The sequence below is a fragment of the Athene noctua genome, chromosome 1 (assembly GCF_965140245.1).
Source record: "Athene noctua chromosome 1, bAthNoc1.hap1.1, whole genome shotgun sequence".
Taxonomy (NCBI): Eukaryota; Metazoa; Chordata; class Aves; order Strigiformes; family Strigidae; genus Athene; species Athene noctua.
In genome coordinates, this window is record NC_134037.1 from 220,526,079 (window position 1) to 220,548,396 (window position 22,318).

The following is a 22,318-nucleotide window of genomic DNA, read 5'->3' on the forward strand; positions in this document are numbered from 1 at the left end:
GCCGCGCGGCACGACGGGAGGCGGGGCCTCCCCCTTCCCGTTCCGTGTTCCCCCTTCCCTTCCGCCCGGGCCGCGGTGCGTGCCGGGAGGCGGGCCGGGGCCGTGCGCGCGCCATGCTGACCTCGCGGACGTTCCTGAAGCGCACGCGGGCGGGCGCCGTGGTGAAGGTGGTGCGCGAGCACTACCTGCGCGAGGACATCTCCTGCGGCGCCGCCGCCTGCCGCCTCTGCCCCCCCCGCCCCGCCGAGCCCGGCCCCGGCCTGCAGGCGCAGCCCAGCGGCGCCGCCAGCGGCCTCTGCCCCGGGCCGCACTACCTCCTGCCCGACACCAACCTCCTCCTCCACCAGGTAAGCGGCTGCCGCCTCGGTGGAGACGCAGGCCTGGGCGCCGGGCAGGGCCCGCCGCCTCCCTCTGAGCCCGGCCGTGCTCCCTGCGGAGCCTTTAGTTCTGCTTCAGCTTTGATTAAACCGGTGGGGGTGTGAGTTACCCCGCGCCACTTAAGCCTGGGGTTCAGGCATCGTTCCTCGAGAGGCGCGCCTAGCAGTGCCTTGTCGGGCTGGGGTCTGTCTTCCCGTTGTCAGTTGTGTCCGCTTGGTCCCTGAACGCGTAGTCTTTTCTTTCTCTGCCAACTGCTGAGGAGGCCTTCAGCATCACCGAGTCTAGTCGCGTTTTAGACTAAACTCCGGTTTTATGTTTTGCTGCCTGAACAGTAGTAATAAAGAACAGCGAGGGTTTTTGTTTGTTGTAGTCTGGTACGGGTTGAAAAGTCACGCAAGGAGAATGAATATGGATTACTTGGGAGAGCAGCACAACACTTGCATGTTTTAGCAGTTACTCATCCCAGAAGTTGTAAGTATGGATTTTTTTCCATACTTAAGGAATGTTAAGGCATGTTTTCAGTCTGTTAACCATGGACTTCTTGGTGTTTGTTGGTAGAATTTGTATATGCATGCTGTACAGCCCTCTGAGATTGTGCCAGGTTATGCTGCCATGAACTGGAGCAGTGGGGATTAGTAAATCTTGGTAACAGTAAGAAAAGGTTTTATCTAGCAAATGGAACAGGATTGCAGTAGTAAGACTTCGCCTGGTAGTTCAGCTTGTGCATAGAATAATACTGGATTTTTGCCCTATGAACATGGTTCTCAGTCTTTTAGGTCATCTAAACATCAGGTGCAGAGAAGCTTGGCATTGTTTTTAATTCTTTAAGCCATGCCCTCTAGAGCCTTACTGTTGTCTCTTTTCGGAGATGTGTCTGCACAGTTCCTTGCCCCAAGCTTAAGAAATTAAATTCACCTTTTTCTCCTGACAGGAGCATGGATTTTTGGTGTACATTTGTCTCTCTTGCCACAGCATAGCTGTCAGGAATTAACAAAGAAAAGTGCTGAAAAACTTTTAACAAATTTCCTAAAGAAAAAGAAAAGGTCTTTGAAAAGGTGCAAAGCAGCTAACAGAAGTCTGGTTGATTTGAATCTCTGGAAATTAAAATTGCAGTGGAACAGTGGGATTGTTTTTGGAGAACTTAAACCTACACATGCACAGGCCTGTCCGTGTTAGCTGTGTAACAGTGGTCAGATACTATTTTATGGTTTGTGTTGCTCACGAAGACCTATGCCAGACAGCCTTTAAATTGTTGGATTATTGTTAGATTGTGCATAGGTGTATCTTGTTTACGAAGATTATAATTTACAATAACCCATTTTATGTAAACAAAACTTATAGTGTACACCTGGCCTTAAATTTGATTGGGGTCCTGCGTACGTTCTGGCTGAATTTGTTGGAAGTCAGAATAAGTCCTTATCTTGACTCCAGCAAAATTCGGGTCATGAAGAGGCTGTGAAATCCTGTTTGAACTTTTTGCCCACAAGCAGGAGGAAGCAACTTAATGTATTGTTCAGTTTCCCAAGGGTAGAGAACGCAGAACCAGTGCAATTCATTATTCATGTTAGCGTTTCACATGTTGGCCAAACAAATATTTCAGGTCCTGTTATTGGTTAGAATTAAACAACAATTTTGATTCATTTCCATTTTGTTCCTCAGATTGATATACTTGAAGATCCTGTTATTAAGAATGTCATCGTGCTACAGACAGTCTTACAAGAAGTCAGGAATCGGAGTGCACCAGTGTACAAGCGAATCAGGGACATGATTCAAAACCCTGAAAAACATTTCTATTCTTTCACCAATGAACACCATAGGTAAGGTGTGGAATAGGGTATTACAAAGTTGTACTTATGTCCAGTAAAAGAAACTGGGAAACAGAACTGGAACATGTGAGCTAGGTAAAAAAATTAGACTGGGGTACATACAACTGTATACTTCTGTAGAATCCTGTTGGGAAATAGTTGTATGTTCCAAGAGCTTTTCTGGTTTATGATTAGTATAAGCATATATATTATGAAAAGGTGATTATAATAAAGTTTATAGACAAGCCTGTTAACTCGAGCAATGTAATAATGCTTTTCCATTTTAGTGTCCCCTTTAAACATATTCCAGTGGTTTATTAATATTGCCAGCTCACCCTGTAGCTGAATGCAAAAATCTGTTAGTCAGTTAGTGACAGAAAGATCTAAGAAATGGAGATGCAATTGGTTTGCCTTTATTTGTGCTCACAGGTAGTTTTCAATACTGCAATATCATAGTTTTAGGAATCTTGAATCCATAGTTCTAGCAACTTGAATGCAGTCCTCTTCGACTGTCAGTGAGAAGGTTGTATTAGAAATTAGCACTTACTATTTTTCTTTACCATTCTGTCTTCTGACCCTTCAATGGCCTATAGTGTTATAAAAAGGTATTATAAAGATATAAGATACTATAAAAATTGGTACAGCAATGATTCCTTTGACCTCACAACCTTGTTCTTGTTTGTCTGAAAAATTTTTGTAAGTATGGATGGATGTTGAAATTTGTCTTGTTTTGTTTCTCCCACCTCCGCCTTTTCTATTTATTTAGAGAAACATACATAGAGCAAGGGAGAGGAGAATCTTCTAATGACCGCAATGACAGAGCCATTCGGGTAGCAGTTAAATGGTACAATGAACACTTGAAGAAAACAGAGGCTGAGGAGAAAATTCAAGTTATCTTTTTAACAAATGACAGAACTAATAAAGAGAAAGCTCTAGAGGAGGGAATAACTGCTTATACGTGTAAGTGAAGTAGCATGTATGTTTAATTTATTGCTCAGATAAACAATCTCAGCAGTCTCTTCCTATCTAAATCCCTCGCGTCTCATTTATGTGTGTGCTTTTTGTAGGTGAGGAGTATATAAAAAGCTTGACAGCTAATCCTGATCTCGTAGATCGTCTTGCTTGTGTATCTGATGAAGGGGTATGTTTTTATTTTCTTCTTATAAAAGAAATTAATCACAAATGGTTTGCAGTATATTATTGGACACTGCATGTCAGGCTACTAGCATCAGTTTAGAATATGAGGACTCTGGACTTTATCACCATTTTGGCAATATAACTTTTTGATAAATGAGGAAAGGAAATATTGCAGCTGTTCTTACTGCTGCGCATATGCCTTTTAGTAGGTATCTAGTTATTTGTGAAAAGCCAGTTGCTTTAGATAACTGATGTGAAGATGAGAATAATAAGAGTTAAAGAAAGTGTATGGAAATTCCATTATTAGAAATAATGGAAACAAAATGAAAATTACAAAAGTGTGTATTGCAAGCCATTTAGATCTTTGTGTCTGTTATTCAAAAGTTTATATTAACTTACCGATCAAAAGAATTTTCTGTCAAAAGCCCTGATTTTTGTGGTCAGTCGATATAAGTTGATTTAAGTTGATATAAGTTCAGGCTGCAGTTCAGAGATGAGCTACATCCTGTTTTATTTCCTTGTGCTTTGTGTTTATCTAAATCAAGACTTACATTTTCACATAAGACTGACATAGCTGAAAACTAAGAACCAAAAAAATGGCAAGGTTAATTTCATCAGATTTCTAACTGAACAGAGTGGACTGCAAGAGTGGGAAGAAAGTGGAGGACAGCTGATCTTCTCAGCTGTTAGCTGTAGTTCATTCAGCTTTAAGTAATTGTCTGACTGTTCCAAAGTTTAGTCCCAGTAATGTATTTTCTTAAGGTTTTATATAGCTTATGGTATATATTACACTGTCATACTCTTTACTGTGTAGTACTGTGCTAGTATTTTCTTCACTAGGTATACATTTAGTCAGTATATCTAAATCAGCATAAAATAGTATGTCATTTGTGTATTATCTTTTTAAGTAACAGCAGGCAAACAGGAAAAGAAAAGGAAGTATTCCTAGAATTGCCATGTTTCTATGTTCTTAAGGCTTTTTATGCTTCATTTAAAAAATAACTGCTTAACAGTAGTTGTTCATTATTGTGCATATTCATACCTACACATAGTTACAATTTTAGAGTTTGTGAACTCGTGTGTCATGTTCCCGAGCTTGGTGTTGGAATGTTCATGGATAAAAAAACCCTGAAAGTTTCCTTTTTGTTTTTTTGTTTTTTTTAAAGAAAGAAATAGAAAGTGGAAAAATAATTTTCCCAGAACATATTCCTCTTAGCAAATTGCAACAAGGAATAAAATCTGGTCTTTACCTCCAAGGAACTTACAGGGCAAGCAGAGATAATTATCTTGAAGCTACTGTTTGGGTTCATGGGGATGCTGAAGAAAACAAAGAGGTGAGTTTTTAATTTTGCCTTCATGCTGTGAACTTTAACTTGCCTCAGTAATGACTTAAAATGTAATTCTTTCATGGTGACATCTGTTAATATGGATCATTATAGTAATTTTTCCTCTTCTGTTTTTTTTCTGATTATTTTTTTGTTTTATTTGTATGTATATAGACTATTGAAATGCGAATAATTTCTATTGAAATAGGCTATTGAAAAGAGAGTAATGTTTTTAAAACTACACTTTGTGCTTTGATAAAGTATTTGGTAAAATAAAGCTGAATCTTAGTTGTTAATAGTTTTTCAATTAATTCCAATATACAACTTCTTTAAATTAGTTTGAAATATATGGTGAAAGAGAAACAAGTTTGTAGGCTGTTTTTTGGAAGAACTGGTGAGCCCCTATGGGGCTCCTGTGCTGTTTTCATGCCTGGTAATGGGTAGATGGTGTGTTTCCCTCCAGTTAACCCATCTGTCTGCCTGCTGGTTTCTCTGTTGGTACAGTTGTACAGACACTGTGGCAGTTGCCTCCTACCTCTCTATTTGTGGTGACAGCTGGAGGTGCTTCCCTGGCCATTTCTTTTATTCCTATTTCCCAGTTGTATGTGGAATCCACTTGCCTGCAGAAATAGAAGAATTGTCTGATTTAATAAAATAAGTGTGGGGAAACCTATTTATTTTTATGGAGTCAATTGGAATCCTAAAATAATTTCAGGAAATGAAGTAATTTCAGGATTCAGTACTGAAAGAAACCTAGGCAGAGGAAAAAAAAAAACCAAACCATGCCTTAAAATGTTCTTTAGAGTTCAGAGCCTGTTAAACATGTATATTCTTCCGTTACACTGCTTTGATTTGGGTCTTCTGTTGCTATCATCATGAATATTTGCATTTTCATTTTGTTTTTTAAAAAATACAGATAATTATACAGGGACTGAAACATTTAAACCGAGCAGTTCATGAAGATATTGTAGCTGTGGAATTGTTGCCAAAAGATGAATGGGTGGCACTGTCTTCAGTGGTCTTGCAAGATGATGGCCAAAATGAAGATGACATTGAAATTGAAGAGGAGAAAGAAAACCTTGTATGAAATAAATAATTTTTTACTTCACCTCTTAAACCTTAAACCTTAACCTCACCTTAAAGAAATCTGCAGTACCCTGATAGTGTTAGCCTTCAGATTTATACGTTCTTTTTATACTGTTGTGAATATGGAAATTATAAAGCTTAATTTTAGTCCTACAGTTGCATTAAATATATGATTATGTATAAAATTGATACTTCATAATTAATTCCAATCAGAAATTCCCACATTACATTGTTAAAGTTAATAAACTTGAAAGTTATTGAGTGGTAGTCAGGTAATAATGTAAAGCTACATACCAGTGTGCAGATAAGGGTTTGCTAGAATAGGAGCAGGCGGTGTATTGCAATGACAGTCAGCTTTTATAGGCAGTGCATACTTGTGGAACCATTTGTAAAATATTCTTTAGCTTCTTGCAGTAATTCTGCTTAATGTGTGTGCAGTGTACACACATGTATACCCTGTCCAACAAATACTTGTATTTCTTTAAAAACATGATCTTCCCACTGAATTTCTTGGCAATTATTTCCTTTTAATTATTATGTTCAGAATTACTGGATAATTTTAAAGCAACGTGAAAGGACTAGAAATTAAGTAAAAGAAAATGGAGATGGTTGTGGAGTAAACAGAGATGGTGGGACAAGACAGTATTTCTTCATGGTCTTTTTCTGCTGTTCTTTGTTTTTCTGAAACGATACCCATTAAAAAAATACCCACAACGAAGGTGTCATGTCACATACTAGAACTATTAAAAGTGATGCAAAGCACAGGGAGGCATCGTTCTGTTTATGAAGTCATACAGAATTTACGGTATTAGAGTAATGCATAAGATGTTACCACCAAGGTTGAAGATACATGCTGTCATCAAACATGTTAACGTGAGTTCACAGTTTTGTATTTTTAACCCCTGTGTGTTCTACTAGCTGAAGACTTCTGTTAACAAGGACATGCTGAGACCTACCGGAAAAGTAGTGGGCATTATAAAACGAAATTGGCGACCGTTTTGTGGCATGCTTTCCAAATCACAGATCAAAGAGGTAAGGAAATAATCCAGATACTGTAAATGCAGATGCTTTTTTTTTTTTTTTAATTAGAAATTATTTGTTCCATTTTTTTTGACTGTTAAAAGGCAAGGCGCCATTTGTTTACACCAGCTGATCGCAGAATTCCTCGCATTCGAATAGAAACAAGACAAGCAGATACATTGGAAGGACAAAGAATAATTGTTGCTATTGATGGCTGGCCCAGGAATTCCAGGTATCCTAATGTAAGTTTAAGCATTTTCTTCTGACCTGTCTATCTGAGTTTTATGTATTAAGACACATTTGTTATCTGCAATGCTGAGTAACTTCTAAAAGTGTTGATATGAATTTTAAGTTGAGTGCCATTTGATGATGCAAATTAAGGAATTCCTTAAATGATTTAGTTTACTCTTACCCCCAAAACCAGGTATGTGTTATCATACTTAAAAAGCCTACTCCTCAGGTTCTGCAGTGAACATACATGTGCTAACTAAAGTGCTTTCTTTATTTAGACTAACCAGGGATTACCTTGTTTTGGTCATGTGTTCCTAGAAATGGGAATTCACTGTGAATTTTCTCATCCACACACTGATCACTGTCCTGGCAAGTAGTTTTAAACACATTGGCCAAATTCAGTCAAATTGCTGGTGGGGCTGAATTAGTCAATTAAGTTCTTTATTCCTTGTAAATAAACATCAGGCTTTAAGAGAAATTGAGGACAGTAGCTTTCTGTTGAACACTGAACTAGGTTTTGAAGAGGCTTCTGTTGGCCATTGTGTAGGAATGCATAGTTTGTGCTGAACAAGAACACAGGTGTCTCATGCAGGTTTAGAGAAATGAAGGAACTTTGGAATATATGGAAGGAGTGTTAAGACAAAGACAGCATTACTACAGAAGATGAAAGACATGAGGGAGGAAGTAGAGTTGATGCGGTATTAGGGAGTGGGATGTGTGGCATAACATGAACCCCAGAGAAATTAGACCTTACTACGTTTGCTGCTTATGCAGCAATGTTTTCTTCTTTCTTACAAAACTGAATTGCCACTTTACAATTTTTGCAGTGTTAAACTGTGGAGAATTTAGTGGTGTTCTAGGAAAAGAGGGGGGTGTATGCACTTCAGACTTACTGAATCAATTAAATGTTTGAAATTAAATTTCTCTCTTAAAGATGAGAAAGTTAACTGAAAAACCAAAGATTAGTCAGTACTGTGTAGTTCAAGATATATTAAAAACCTATGGGATAATTGTCTCAAATACTTATTTTGATGAAACGATATTGCTTGATGTGCATGTGGGTATATATTTGTATGTATATTGTTTCTCCCTCAGGGTCACTTTGTAAAGAACTTGGGAAGTGCTGGAGATAAAGAGACTGAGACAGAAGTTCTTCTGCTTGAACATGATGTCCCTCATCAGCCTTTTTCCCAGGTTGTCCTTAGTTTCCTACCAGAAATGCCATGGAGCATTACAGAACAGGTAATCATTTTTAAATTATTGTAATAATTACTGTGTCTTCTCCTTCAAATCAAACTGTGACATTCTTGGATATCCCAGTGCACCAAAAATAGAGGAGAAATGTTGTCCAAAACCATTTTGGTTTAGGGTGAGCTTTCAGCTGGATTTCCTGTGGAAACAAGGCCTCTGCAAGTTTTTGGGGTTTGGCTAAAACTATGTTTGTTAAGGGTAGACATTTTATGATAAAAAACATATTGCAGGTTTCATTTAAAAAATAAAATTTTTTTTCTTTTTTTTTTTGCCAACGAGAGAGACTGCAAATAATTGTGACATCATCCCTAAGAGTTTTTCCTCTTACTAAATACCTTTGTAACCAAATGTGGTAGCCTGTGTCATCAATAAAATAATCTGAGGAGAGGAGCCTTTTAATATATTTCTGCTATAATCCAATAAAGTAATCAGAGAAAGAGAAATCAGTGTTTTCAGAATTGCTCCATTTAAATGCTGTTAGTCAATTCCAGGTTCTCCTCAGTAGCTTAAATATAGGAAATGGTTGCTTTAGAATGTGTGGGAAAATGTCATTAGGGAACAATATGAACATGATGTGGTTTTGGGCTGGGCTGAGTGGGTGTTTTTTGTGTGTTTTGTGTATTTTAGTTTCTTTAAGGTGGGCTTCTTTAATTTATTACCTTCTCTTTCGAGTGTGGAAACTGAAGGAGAGACCTTTGTGTAAATTAGCTCTCTAAGTCAGTTGTGTAGTCTAAGATACCTATCTTAAGATACTTTTGTAGCCATTGTACAAAGGTAGATACTTAGAAAGTGTGCAGTTCCTTTCAACCGTCCAGATACCTAAGCCTTACAAAACTACGGTTATCCTAAACAACATGTCCATCAGGACATTAATCAGAATTTCACTTAAAAAAAATCTTGATTCCTGGTCCTGCTCATTCTAAGAGCATGAGAAGATTGTGCTTGTATTCTGTTTCTCTTCCTGTCTGATGTAAAACAAAAACAATTTCAGTCATCTGTCTTTATTTTTTCTATCACTGTAGCTTCTGCATATCCGTTTTGATCTTGTAAATATTTCTGCAAACCTTGTCCTAAAAAAAAACCCCACTCTGAAAATACTTGGTTGCTTTGGAAAATCTTATGCGAAGTGCCTTTCTCAAATGGTCATTTTTTACGTTGATATGGAAGGTCTTCTTGAAAACAACTTTTTTGTTTGTTTTTAAATTTCAGGATATGAAATACAGGGAGGACTTAAGGCATCTGTATGTTTGTAGTGTTGATCCTCCTGGTTGTACAGATATTGATGATGCGTTACATTGTAGAGAAGTAGAAAATGGAAATATAGAGGTATTGTCCTTTTTTTTCTTTTTTTTTTTTTTTTTTTAATCAGGGCAGTTATTTACTTCTTCCTTTATTTTATAAACAGTGCAGTAATGATAATGACATAAGCAAAGTTCCAGATCTGTTGTAAAAGAAATTAATGGTGTTTGCACAAACTGCAAGATGGTAATAAAGAAAGAGTTGATTTGCATTACATCAGTGTCAGAAGTGGGAATTTAATGTCTTCTAAATTCACTCTGCTTTCTGCTCTTTTGGCATGGGAAATTAACATAGAATTTATTTATTGCTTTAGCCAAGTATAAACATGGATATCTACAGCTAGGGTAAGGAACTGTCAGTAGAAAAAGTGAAGCTATTGCTTCAATGCCTAAGGAATTATTATTTAATTTTTTTTAAAAAAAGGGCATCAAAAAGCTACAGACTTAACACCAGATCTCTACCCACTTATATCTGATTTAGACAGATTTTCTTCTTTATAAATTAATTTGTAATTGTAATAGCAGGGTGCACCAAAATGTAAGGTCTAGCAAACAGATTTGCAGCAAGCCTCGAAGAAAACAAAAGGGGTTATTTGAGTCCCCAGGCATTACCATTTCATTGGTAATTAATATAATTTTCCACTAAATGTGCACATGCCCTTATTTTGTATAATTGCTGCAACTATTCATTTTTTTAATATTGGTATGATAGGTTTTAATTGTTCCTATTACTAAACATAGGAGCTGCTGAAGGGAACTGGGAATGGGTAAATTGGGTTATAAATAAAAGCTTGAGAAAGTTTCTTTCATGTTGAGAACTATGTTTCGTAAGTGCAAAATGTGATGCTTTTTTTTAGGTTGGTGTACATATTGCAGATGTCAGTCATTTTATTCGTCCAGGAAATGCTTTGGATGAAGAGTCAGTAAGAAGAGGAACAACAGTATATCTGTGTGAAAAAGTAATTGTTTTCTATAGCTTTTTGTACAATTAAGCAGTTGGATTTTCATTGCTTTCCTCTTTCAATTCTTTAGAGTAGAGACATTGTCTCTAAACAAAGGGGGGGGGGCGGTGGAAGATTCCTTCAGGCTGCACTTAATTCGCCTAAGACTGTCAAAATGAAGGTGTTTTCTGTCATTCAGCCCAGCAAGAGGGAGAATTATTATTTTTTCTTTTTTAAATCCATTATCTGCAGAATATACCTTTCAACTCCTGTTTGAAGCATTAAAATAGTTACAAAACTGGAGTGCTGTTTTAATACTGATCTGAAACTGCAGAAGTGGCCTGTTTCTGTCTTCTCCATTGCTTTTTCTTGTGATAGCTAAATCTCTTGTTTTCTGTGATTTGTATTCATTACAACTGTACAGTTAGTCCTGTTTATTTTAACATTTCTTACAGACCACAGTTTCTTTTCAGAAATAACTGTTAATAAAAATCTGATAATTAAATTGGATCTTGGAATGAAGTTACACTGTAGTAGCTTGCTTTTCTTTCAGAAACCTGAGCTTTCTTAGCAAAAAAATAGATACTATTTCCAAGCTTTTAGTATACTAAAAATCAGGAAATTAAAATACATATTTATAGCTAGTCATTATTTTTATTCTATATTTTGCAGAGGATTGATATGGTTCCAGAGTTACTTAGTTCCAATTTATGCTCCCTGAGATCCAATGTGGACAGGTATATGTATATGATACATACTTTGATCCTGACAAGGAACTCCGGATGTTATATGTGGATTTTAACAGATTTCCCCCCCTTGTCTCTCTTAGACTTGCATTTTCGTGTATATGGGAGATGAATCATAAGGCTGAAATTCTGAAAACCAGATTTACAAAGAGTATTATTAATTCCAAGGTTAGTCACATACATACTATTACTCTTCTGGAAAAAAGCTGGAGACCTCTTTATAAAACCAATGATCAACAGACTTGATAATGAAGTTTTCTTCTTTCTGTTTATTGTTTTGTATTTTCTTAGAATTAGAAAATAATGCTTAAATCCTAAAAATGAAGGCATGTTTGATTCTGCTCTGTTATTTTAAACCTCTGAGGATGCAATGGTTTTTGTCCGGTTACTTTGTGCTATTTAATTTAAAAAGTATAAATGTATTGAGATATTGCATATGGTTGGTATATACCAAATAATCATAATTTTCAGTTAAATTCAGTGGACTCTGTAGGTGTTCAATATATTTTATTAGACCTCTAATGTATAAAATACAACTATGATCAGCATGAAAAACCCACTTTTAAGTGCCTTATATTTCTTAACATTTTGCATACATCTGTCCTGGTTTGTCCATTATTCTTTGAGAATGACAGAATGAGAATTTAGGTGTTGAATGTAAAGCTTTCCATTACTGTGAGCCAACTTTGACAGCAAACTGCAGTTTCTGCAAGATAAAACTATGTTTTTCTTTTCAGTATTCAATTATCACCATGTCTTTTTTTTAACCTCTTCAAGGCTTCTCTTACATATGCTGAAGCACAGATGAGAATTGATTCAGCAACTATGAATGATGATATCACTACCAGCCTACGTGGACTAAATAAATTAGCAAAAATTCTGAGGAAGAGAAGAATTGATAATGGGTAAACCGTGTGGTGTCCCTGTTTTTTTCCTGGCTATTTTTTGCTGTCAAACTGTATAATGCTCCTCTCTGTCCATTTTTCCCAGTGGAAATCTTTTGGAAGAGAAGTATTTTGATATTTTCATTTGCATAAAATGCCTATCTTCATTTTCTTGAAAATATAAACTGAGGATGTTAACTTTTCCTTCACAAGATCAATCTATATGGATCTCTTATTATAAATACACAACCAGAAGAATAGCATTTGAAAACTTAGGAGCTACTGTTGATGTGTCAGCATCATAATTTCTGCTAATTTGAACATTAATTCCACAATTTTATTTTTAATTTCTGCTATTTTTTTTAATTTCTGTTAATTCTAAATTACAGTTTCATGATAAACCCAGATGTTGTGTACAGGCTTGGAACTCAGCTGCTGTGTCTGCTTTACCGTAATTTAACATCTCTTTCTGTCTTCCAGAGCCTTAACGCTTTCCTCACCAGAAGTTCGTTTCCACATGGACAGTGAAACTCATGATCCTATTGATCTGCAGACTAAGGAGCTCAAGTATGTGCTTTATTTTCCTCAAATAGTTAATTCGGGGCAGGGATAGCATTAAAGACATGTTTAAGTAGCAACATAATAGTGCAGGCCAATCACAGAATTAGAGAACAATCTGAGTTGGAAGGGACTTCCAAAGATCATCTAGTCCAAAGCTCCTTCCATGGGCAGGAACACCTTTCACTAGATCAGGTTGCTCAAAGCCTCGTCCAGCCTGGCCTTGGACACTTCCAGTGATGGGGCATCCACCACTTCTCTGGGCAAGCTGATCCTAGAAAAGAGAACTCCCCTGTATTCTACTGCACTATTTATGAAGCAGGTTTTGAACTTATGCTTCATATGTTAATTTCAGTCCTTACTACCATTTCGAAGGATCACTAAGGTCCAAACTCTACATCCCACTGGCTTCTCTGATACTCTTCTACTGGTATTAACAAAGGAGAGAAAGTAGAGCTTAGAGCTACAGATTACTGAAACCTTAACATGTGCAAAGTAATACATATAATCTTACTGAGTTCTAGAAATGCAGCTACTGATTCAGTTTTTGAAGATAAAATACTTTCATACTACTAAGCGTAGATTTTAGCACAGAAACTTCAGTATGTATACTGTCATGACACCATGTTATGGCGCGCAACATGTTGCTTTCAAACAATATGCACAATATTTGAAAGGTACTCTTAGGAAGAATCAAGAGGCTTATCTGTTGGTCTTTTGGAGCATTTTTCTTAATTTGTTATTCTAGAATATTTCAGGTTTTTTTCTTCTGACTCAGTATTTTAAATATTATGGGTTTAGTCTTAAAAAGGTTGGCCTAATTGTCTAAGTGTTCAAAACTAGTAGATAATGTTGTATAATATTGTTACAATGGTGGAATGTTTCTTCATTAGACACTCAAAGTAAATATATAGTTTAATGCTTTTCTAACAATATAAAATATTTTATGTTGATAGAGAAACAAATTCCATGGTTGAAGAGTTCATGTTGCTTGCCAATGTCTCTGTAGCACAAAAAATTTACGAAGAGTTCCCAGAGTTTGCCTTGCTCCGGAAACACCCTGCTCCTCCCCCATCAAATTATGACATCCTAGTGAAGGCTGCAAAGTCTAAGGCAAGTTTTTACCATGCTAATTAAGTTAATTAACTGTAAAAAAAAAAAATGTTTTCTCTTGGGCCATTTACCCAAGAAAAAGGGTTGGAAAGCAGTATTTTGAAAGTGTATCAGCTACACTTTGAAACTGCTGGTACTTCTAGCAAGATAACTGTACCTCTAGATGAAAGGAAGAATCTTGAGCTTTTAAAACACTTTCTTAGGTAAAGAAAGCAAGTCAGTCTTTAAGAGTTTAGTATTGTTAACTCTTGTGTGATGTGACTGTTTCTCGTCTCCAAGCCAGGAGTGAGTTTTGAGCCAGTTTTTGGATTCAGATCATGTAAGTTATTGATGTAGTTAAAAATTGGTCAGTCACATCAAATGACATCTCTCTTAAAGTCAGGAAGTGAAAAAATGTGTTCATATGTGTTTATAGTTTCCATCCTCTCCTTAGAGCAGCTAGATGTTAATTTAGCGTGATTTAATTAATAAATCTGAATTTTCTAGTCATTGTGATGTGCATTCATATTTCCTTTCCCTTCAAGTCTTTCTGCCCTACCCCCCCTTTTTTTTCCCTAGGGGCAAGAGAGAAACTCCCAAATTCTACCAGTGTAAGATTAATAGACTAGCCCAAACCCAGCCCATTTTGTTTTCCACTTCTGTAAAATTGGAATAATGATAATGATTTCATTTGTATTTTGAAAATTATTTTTAAACTACCATTTTATTTGGAAACCTAAATTCCTGTGCATAGTGTCCAGGTTCAGCTAGGATAGGGTTAAGTTTCCCCAGGAGGAAGAGGGAAGGGATCTCCAGCCAGGTTATTCAGGGTTATTCATACCATGCTGACATCAGGTCCAGCACGGCAGCACGGGAACTTTTTCCTTTGTGGCTTTGGTGTGGGGAGCATCGTGAGCAAGCTGTCTGTAACCATTGCGGTATTTCTCTGTATATCTTTTGTCCTGTTTACTGTTATTGCTGTTTATTATTATTATCATTGCTGCTGTTGTTGTTCAGATTGCTTATTACACTGTTGTATTAAATTTCTTCTTATTTTAACCCGGGGTTTGTGCCCTATTTGTGTCCGAGGGTGGGGGAGGGACAATGGCAGCGTGGTCTCTGGTCCCGGCAGGGCTTAAAACCATCACAACAGACAAACATTCATTTAGTCAACCGAAGTGGCTTTTCACTACTCTGACACAGCCATCACAATTGGGTATTAATATGCTATATTTTTGTAACACTTTTTAAAATACACAATTATTTTACCATAATACATCTCTAGATCATATTTTGTTGTCAGTGGTGTACATGAAGGAAATACCATTCAACTGATCATGTGATGAAACTTACTTTGTGTGACTGGAAGTTAAAAATGCATGATGTATTTTCACACTATCTGAATTTTTATCAGGGAACGTCATACAGTACTAGTTTTACAAATCACTTTGCCAAGTATAAGTTTTAATAATTTTGTAGAGGAAGTACAAGGTCAGGTACTGCTTATGTTGTGCTTGGATGAGAATCTTCGTGTGGCATAAATACTTTTATTTTTTTTCATACCTCTTCTGATTGATTTTTCCATCCTTCGTTTGCATAAAAGGAAATAAACAACTTGTTAGCATAAAATGTTTCTTAGTTCTGAGTGGATGTCTTTTTTGAATTCCTAGGCTACTGACTTGGCTTTTCATTTTTTGAATAGAGCACTAGTAATAATGAGGGACCTGTGCATGGATGGATTTTTTGTTTTGTAACAGTTGCATTCCGTTAGGTTATTAGGTGTGACATCTGTTCCAGTTGCTAAGATTAGCTGTTAAATTTCTTATACTCTGTTAATATTTGCTAGTAATACCTGACTTTTTTTATTTCTTTCTTCCCTCCTGTCAGAATTTGGAAATTAAGACAGATTCAGCAAAGGCTTTAGCTGACTCATTAGACAAAGCCGGCTGTTCTACGTTTCCCTATCTAAATACACTGTTGCGAATTTTGGCCACTCGCTGCATGATGCAAGCTGTTTATTTCTGCTCTGGAATGGATAATGATTTTCATCACTATGGTTTAGCCTCACCTATTTATACCCACTTTACCTCACCTATTAGAAGGTATTTTTATTTTATGAAAGTTTCAGATAACAACAATATGTGATTTATTTGTGAAGAAATTCCATTTTTAATTGTGGTGTTGTCCATTTAAAACAAAATACTGTTTCTGTTCAGCTTTAGATTTCAATTGAAACAGCAGTGGCTTTAGATGGTGATCTGTCTTCATGTAAGCTCCCAGGTTAATTCTCTATGACTTCTAAGGTCTAATAAAATGTTTTAAAATGACTGATAAAATTAAGAGAAATGCATCCCTAATGCGTATCTCTGGCATAGAAATGTACTTTGGGATCAGTTAGCATTATAGAAGTCAACCAGAGACTGAGGTAGTTTGGCCAGTCATTTTTCAGGTGGAAGCTGTGTTAAAAAGTTTTGAGCATATAAAAACATTGCTAAATTTGAAACTTGCTACTGTAGCTCTTGCACTGTAATGAAATTGTAACTCTTGGAAAATGAGGGGGTGTTTTTCTTTTAACCAAGATATAAATTTTGAGGAAAATAATTCATCATATTTTGTTCCTTAGAAACTTTTTAAGTGAAATGTCTTACAGGTGTATTAAAATTCCTCTGCATTTGTGTGGATAACTTGTGGAGCTTCTAGGAGTCCCAACAGTAAATTTTAGTTTGCTAACAGATGTGTGACAAAGTTCCTGGCTGAAATTCTAATAAAAGTTATGTAACAATAAGTTCAAGTGCGATGATGCTTTGCAGATCAATGGCACTGAAATACCATTCTATGCTAAATTTGTCTAGTTCATCAGAAGGAGAAGAGGAGTGGCTTAAGCTGCCATGGCAAAATATCATTCTTCAATAGAAAAATAAAATTTAGTTTCTTCTTTGTAAACATTCAACAATACAGGCTCTCTTGGTAGAATTTAGTAAAGAATTTATAATAGAAAATAGCATAATACATTCTGCAGAGCCAGAATGAATTTTTGATCAGCAAAGAAAGCGATTCTGAATTCATACAGTGAGTTACCATCATTATTACAAAATCTTTTTGATCTATAAGATTCATAAAAACAAAATTATATTTAGAATTAAAAAAAAAAAGTATGTTTTGGTATGTCATAAAATCTTATCTTTTCAGGTATGCTGACATTATAGTACATCGACTTTTGGCAGTGGCCATCGGAGCAGACAGTACTTACCCAGAACTTACAGATAAACATAAACTAGCGGATATGTGTAAAAATCTCAATTACCGACATAAAATGGCTCAGTACGCACAAAGAGCATCTGTTGCATTCCATACACAGGTAAGTAGTTTTGAAATATGAGGATTAACTATGGACAATTCATGTTGATTTTGAAGGAAGGGAGGGAACATTTAGGGCAAAACCAAGCAAGTCTGCAGGAATGATTAAGAATAAAGGCTGCTCCTGTGAGGAAAGGTGTCAGCATTGCATAGCTGGTTCTGAAAACATTAGAATAATGGCATTTTGAGGATTCTTTTTACTACTTTTTTATAAATGCGATGAATGCTTAATAGTATAGTATGTTATAAACCATTCATGGGATTTTTTTTAATCTTCTTTTGTTACATGGTGTGTAATTGTCACTAAGCATAGATTTGTATTTAAATGTTTTTATTTTTTTAAGCCAGTATACTTGCAATCCAAAAGAGAACATTCTTGTGCCTTTTTTTTTTCTTATCCATGTATTTTACTTTTGTTACAGCTGTTCTTCAAAAACAAAGGAGTAGTGAATGAAGATGCATATATATTATTTGTAAGAAAAAATGCAGTTGTGGTTCTAATTCCCAAGTATGGGTTAGAAGGAACAGTCTTCTTCGAAGAAAAAGGTAAACCAACACCAAGACTGGATTACAACAATGAGGTATGTTTTATAAGGTTTGTTCTTAAATGCCTTTATTTTTTTATTTGGTAAATGAGCAGAATGACTGTAATCTATTGTAGTTGGATTTAGAAGGGTAGGAGAGGCTTTTCTAAATGCAAGTTTATTAATCTGTAGTATACTGTGGGTTTTTTAAGTCCAAATAAACAGGTTCTGACAGAAATTGGTTTCTGTAATAGATACTACTACTATCTAATTATCAGAGTAAATACCACAAAAATGTATATACCACATTCTGAACACTAGGGACAGTAATTTGTGTTCATTTTTACTGACACATTAATAATTTCCTACAAAAATATTTTTATAAAACCATTGTAAGCAGTGAGTTTTTATACAAAATACAGTGAGTATTTATACAAAATTTGAACTTTCAGGTACCATCACTTACTGTGGAAGACACAACATTACATGTATTTGATAAAGTTAAAGTGAACATTATGTTAGATGCTTCCAACATCCAACATCAGAAAATTCGGATGGTATTGGTAGAACCAAAGGTAAGCTACAAGGTTTGTGACTCACAGAATCATATTATCCTTCAGTAATCCTAAAAAATCAGCATATGGTAAAATGGAAATTTAAGGCAGAAGAAAAAAAATATTTAGCAGCAGATGGTAGTGATTGCTCCATATCTGCTCTCAATAAAACACAGGTCTGCTTTCACTGGCTGTTGAAAAGAACAAGAGAGTTCTAAATTAAATTTTCCTTCTGGGCCCATCAGGGATATTTCCACTGATGGGAAAGGTGATGATTTGCTGAAGTAATATCTTTTGAATTTCACGGTTCTGTAATCAAATCTCCCTTTTGAAAATCTGCCAAAACTCAGTAGGATCTTCTTTTTGCTCCAGTAAATTACAGTGTAACTGTGATGGGTAGCTCAGAAGGAAACTCTGTATAATTGCTGGCTGTTAATGGCAGTCCTTTCTTACAACTTCCACAATATAAAAATTCTCTCTGGATAATGTTGTAAGAACTGTAATGTCCTAATAACTGTTTCTCTGGTCTTAAGACTTCAATTCTACCTGCTTAGTGCATCTGGGACGCTGGGATTTTCACATGGTCTTGCACATCAGGCCTGCTGAGTATTTTGCATGCTGTTACAAGGTTGTGTACTTTCATTAAGTTACGTTTGACTTTTGTGGTAAACAGATGATTGCAGTAATTCAGTATCCATAATTATTGAGGAAAAAGAAAACCCAAAATAAGCAAGAGTTCCTTGTTTATACAGTCAAACACTTATTTCTTTTTTCTGAGAAACCATCTGTTTCCAAACACATGTAACCATTCTGATCTTTGAGCAGAACCTGCAAGCTTGAGTTGAAGGCAATCCTCATGATTTTAAAAAATGGGATAATAAAATTTGTCGTAGAAAGTAACCTTGCATCCTGCTGTGCATTCACATGCTGAGCTGCCCACTGCTTGCACTCACCAGCTAGTGTTTGTCAGAGCTGCTGTCGTGGGCATAACTCAGGGACACTCCTGTTGCAGTGACACCAGTCCCCAACAGACATGCTTTGTTCATTGAAAATAGTCACAAAGTAAGGCTAATACAAGCTGATTTTTTTTTTTTCTTCTTTTCCCTTCCCCTTCCCTTCTTGTACTTAAATTTCTGTGAAGGTCCTTGTTCTGCAGTGAAGCCAATACTATAATTTTAGCTTATCCCTTGGTACAGGAACAGCCATACTGGTTAATCAGAAATACTTTGTCATCCTAAACATGTTACTAGTTAGTCCTCCATCCTGGTAAGGAATTAGTATATAGGAGTAAGATTTACATACAGTGATCATTCCCTTTGTGTCCATTCCAAGCTTCCAGCAATTTACAGCTTAAAATACTGTCTCACCCAGAGGTACATATCTTTGTGTTCAGTAGATAGAGTTTTGTTCTGTGAATTTGTTTAATCACTTCTTTTCCCAGCTTACACTTTTGACTCCCATAGTATCTTCTACCAGTGAGCTCCACTGTTCACCATGTATAAAAAAAGTACTTAACCTTCCACTTGTTTGAAGCATGATGCCTAGTACTACCACTTAATGACATACTATATTTCCTACACTGTGAAAAATAGTCTTTTATTCCTGTTCACCATTCCCCTGCCACTCAACTCCATATACTTCTGTTATCCACTATGTTGGTTCTTGCTTTTCTGGAAACTATTTCATATCTTTGATCTTCCTCATCACGTTCATGTTTTTGTAGCTGTTGTATGATTTCTTTGAGCTGGAACAGAAGCACATGCATGACTGTGAGTGTGCCATAGATCCATACAGGATCACACACATAAAGATCCATACCAGATTTTCTGTGTTGTGTTCTGTGGAAACAATTCGCATCATCTTTCTTTCCTTCTAGTATCAAGACTGGTTTTAAGCAGTGAGTTTATACACACCAACAGTTGCTAGCTGACGGTTTTACAGTTGCTTTTAGAACAGAACAGTGTTCTTACCAGTTTGTTCTAAACTTTTTTTTCATTATTATCATTCATAGCAGTTTTCTTGATGTTGGTCTTAATTTTCTTGAGTGCTTCAAATATACTCTGATTACCTGTTTTTCATGCCTGCTTTAGGCTTTTACTATTGTCAAGCCATCCATTGATGGAGAGGTAAGGAAGAATTCCCTGCCTCTCACTTTGAGAATTTTTATTATTGTTCTTCAGTCTTTTGGGCTTGTCTGTTTATCTTAATTTTGCACTTATTTCTTCATTTGGACAAGGTTTTCACTTAAAGGATGTCTGTTGACTTGTAATACTGACTTTAACTGTTCTCTTGAAATTCTATTGATAAATGGCATACTCTTACTCCTAAGTCTTTTTAAACTCCTATCTTGCTCCTGAAAGCATTTTACCTTTTTGCAATGCCCTTTAATAAAATCTTTGTTAAATTCCTTATTGGCGATGTAATGCATTTTAAGGTTTGGTGTTTTTAATTCTGCCATGGTGCTACATTTTGAGTGAGTATGCTAAAATCATTATTACAGGGATGGTTCTGTGGGTAACCTCTTGAGCAGGGTTCTTGGGCAAGAGTTGCTTCTCCCTTTTTGGTTAGAGAACCCCATGCCTACTTGCTCCAAGAAACTGACACCTAGAAACCTCTCTGTCTTGAGCCTTCTTGTGACATTTACTCATTGAAGATAATTTATTGTTAATGTGTTACCTGTTCTCACAGCCTCTCCACTACTCCTTTAGTATGTCATCATCATTGCCATCCTAATTAGCTGACCAAAAACACAGCCTTCCACTTAACAGCAGTGGGTTTAATTACAGCATACCTGCCTGTGTTACTCTAATACAACTAAATGACTCTTCTACTGGTGTATGCTGTTGTTGCTTTCACATAATTCGTAACCTGGTCTGAAAGGCCTTGTGATCAGCTTCCTTGCCATCAAGCTTCCACAGTGCCTGTTACTTTCCATAATGAGCCATAACCATTTGCACATAGATTTCAACTGTAGAGGAGTATTCATGGGTCTGATCTTGGTCCAGTTGTCCTATGAACCCTACTTAAATGAGCTGTATTTCATTGTAGCCTGCTTCACTCTTCTCTGCTTGAATGCCACTCATTTCCATATTCCCAAAGAAAGTGGAGCATACTTCTTGATGACCTTTCCTTTGGGACAAGTCATTCTCTGTAAGCATACAGGCTTTTCTCCATTCTTCTTGTTCCTTGCTTTAGAAGTCTGTTTTCCACTTATTTCAAAGTTTTTCCAGTTTCTAACAAAGCTCAATGCATTTTGCTATGCTATGTCCCCCCCTGACAGGGCCTCTGCTTGACAGGAGCAGCACTTCAGCAAACACTGCAGTGGTGATTGTTCCAAAGCCAAACTGAAAATCATTAGGTTAAGACCTCTTTTCACCTCTCATTCATACTCCGTGCCTTCCCATTTGCTTCAGCATGGCAGACAGCTGAAAAGCCAGCATTGACTGTTGCAAAAAACCTGCTGGCAAGTTTGAAGGGCTTTTGCTTGGATTACCCTTAGCTTTTTCCAGCTTTTACTTGAGCATTCAATTGTGATTGTTACATGATGGTAGACACTGTTAGATGACTAACAATTTTCTAATGTTGACATAGTGTTTGTAAAAGGTCCATACAAGTAAACAGAAGTTTTATCAGGATAGTATAAGCTAAAATTAAGCATTGACTCCTAATTCTTTTCTTACTGTAGATACTGGAAAATGATGTGCCTGCAAACCTGTCTACAGAGATAAGCAGCAAGAACGAACCACAGAAGAAGAAAAAGAAGCTATAAAAATAGCTGAATAATAGGAAGTCACACATGAATTATTTGTGTTTAGGTATTTTTTTCCCTAGGGGCAAAATGCTACAGTGTTTTTTTTTTTACTTTAATACACATTTTAATAATTTGTAAAACTGGCTTTTTTAAAAAAATATATGTATGCAGAAGAAAAGTTTTAAAATAAAGTATGTCTACAGTTTCATCTTGTGGGTGAAAATAAATAGTTTGGGGTTTTTTTGAACAGCTTTAAGTCTTGCCCAGCTCTTGCATAAAGTCAGTCCCTTCAGTACTGCAGAACTGAAAGAAGTAGTTGTGCTAGTTAGTGGTCTTAAGTGCTAACAATTTACTCTTGAAACCTAAATTCCACAGACCCA

The 22,318-nt window shown here is 36.3% G+C and overlaps 1 protein-coding gene across 1 annotated transcript; it reads left to right on the top strand.

Annotated features, from left to right (window-relative positions):
- The first annotated feature begins 89 nt into the window (after positions 1 to 89).
- On the top strand, positions 90 to 22,187 carry DIS3 (DIS3 homolog, exosome endoribonuclease and 3'-5' exoribonuclease). The gene is made up of 21 exons (XM_074912101.1): positions 90 to 347; positions 2,038 to 2,195; positions 2,950 to 3,143; positions 3,251 to 3,324; positions 4,487 to 4,654; positions 5,562 to 5,726; positions 6,650 to 6,763; positions 6,856 to 6,993; positions 8,078 to 8,224; positions 9,443 to 9,559; positions 10,389 to 10,490; positions 11,145 to 11,209; positions 11,302 to 11,386; positions 11,996 to 12,123; positions 12,583 to 12,669; positions 13,617 to 13,773; positions 15,640 to 15,854; positions 16,942 to 17,110; positions 17,532 to 17,690; positions 18,086 to 18,208; positions 21,873 to 22,187. The coding sequence occupies exons 1-21, from the start codon at positions 114 to 116 to the stop codon at positions 21,954 to 21,956; spliced, it is 2,883 nt and encodes a 960-aa protein (XP_074768202.1). The 5' UTR covers positions 90 to 113; the 3' UTR covers positions 21,957 to 22,187.
- The last annotated feature ends 131 nt before the right edge of the window (positions 22,188 to 22,318 follow it).

Excerpts from the sequence above, each read along its gene's own strand:
- DIS3 (XM_074912101.1), top strand. The coding sequence starts at position 114 with ATGCTGACCTCGCGGACGTTCCTGAAGCGCACGCGGGCGGGCGCCGTG. Across the intron at positions 348-2,037 it reads CCAACCTCCTCCTCCACCAG|ATTGATATACTTGAAGATCC; the intron begins GTAAGCGGCTGC and ends TTTGTTCCTCAG. Across the intron at positions 11,387-11,995 it reads AGAGTATTATTAATTCCAAG|GCTTCTCTTACATATGCTGA; the intron begins GTTAGTCACATA and ends AACCTCTTCAAG.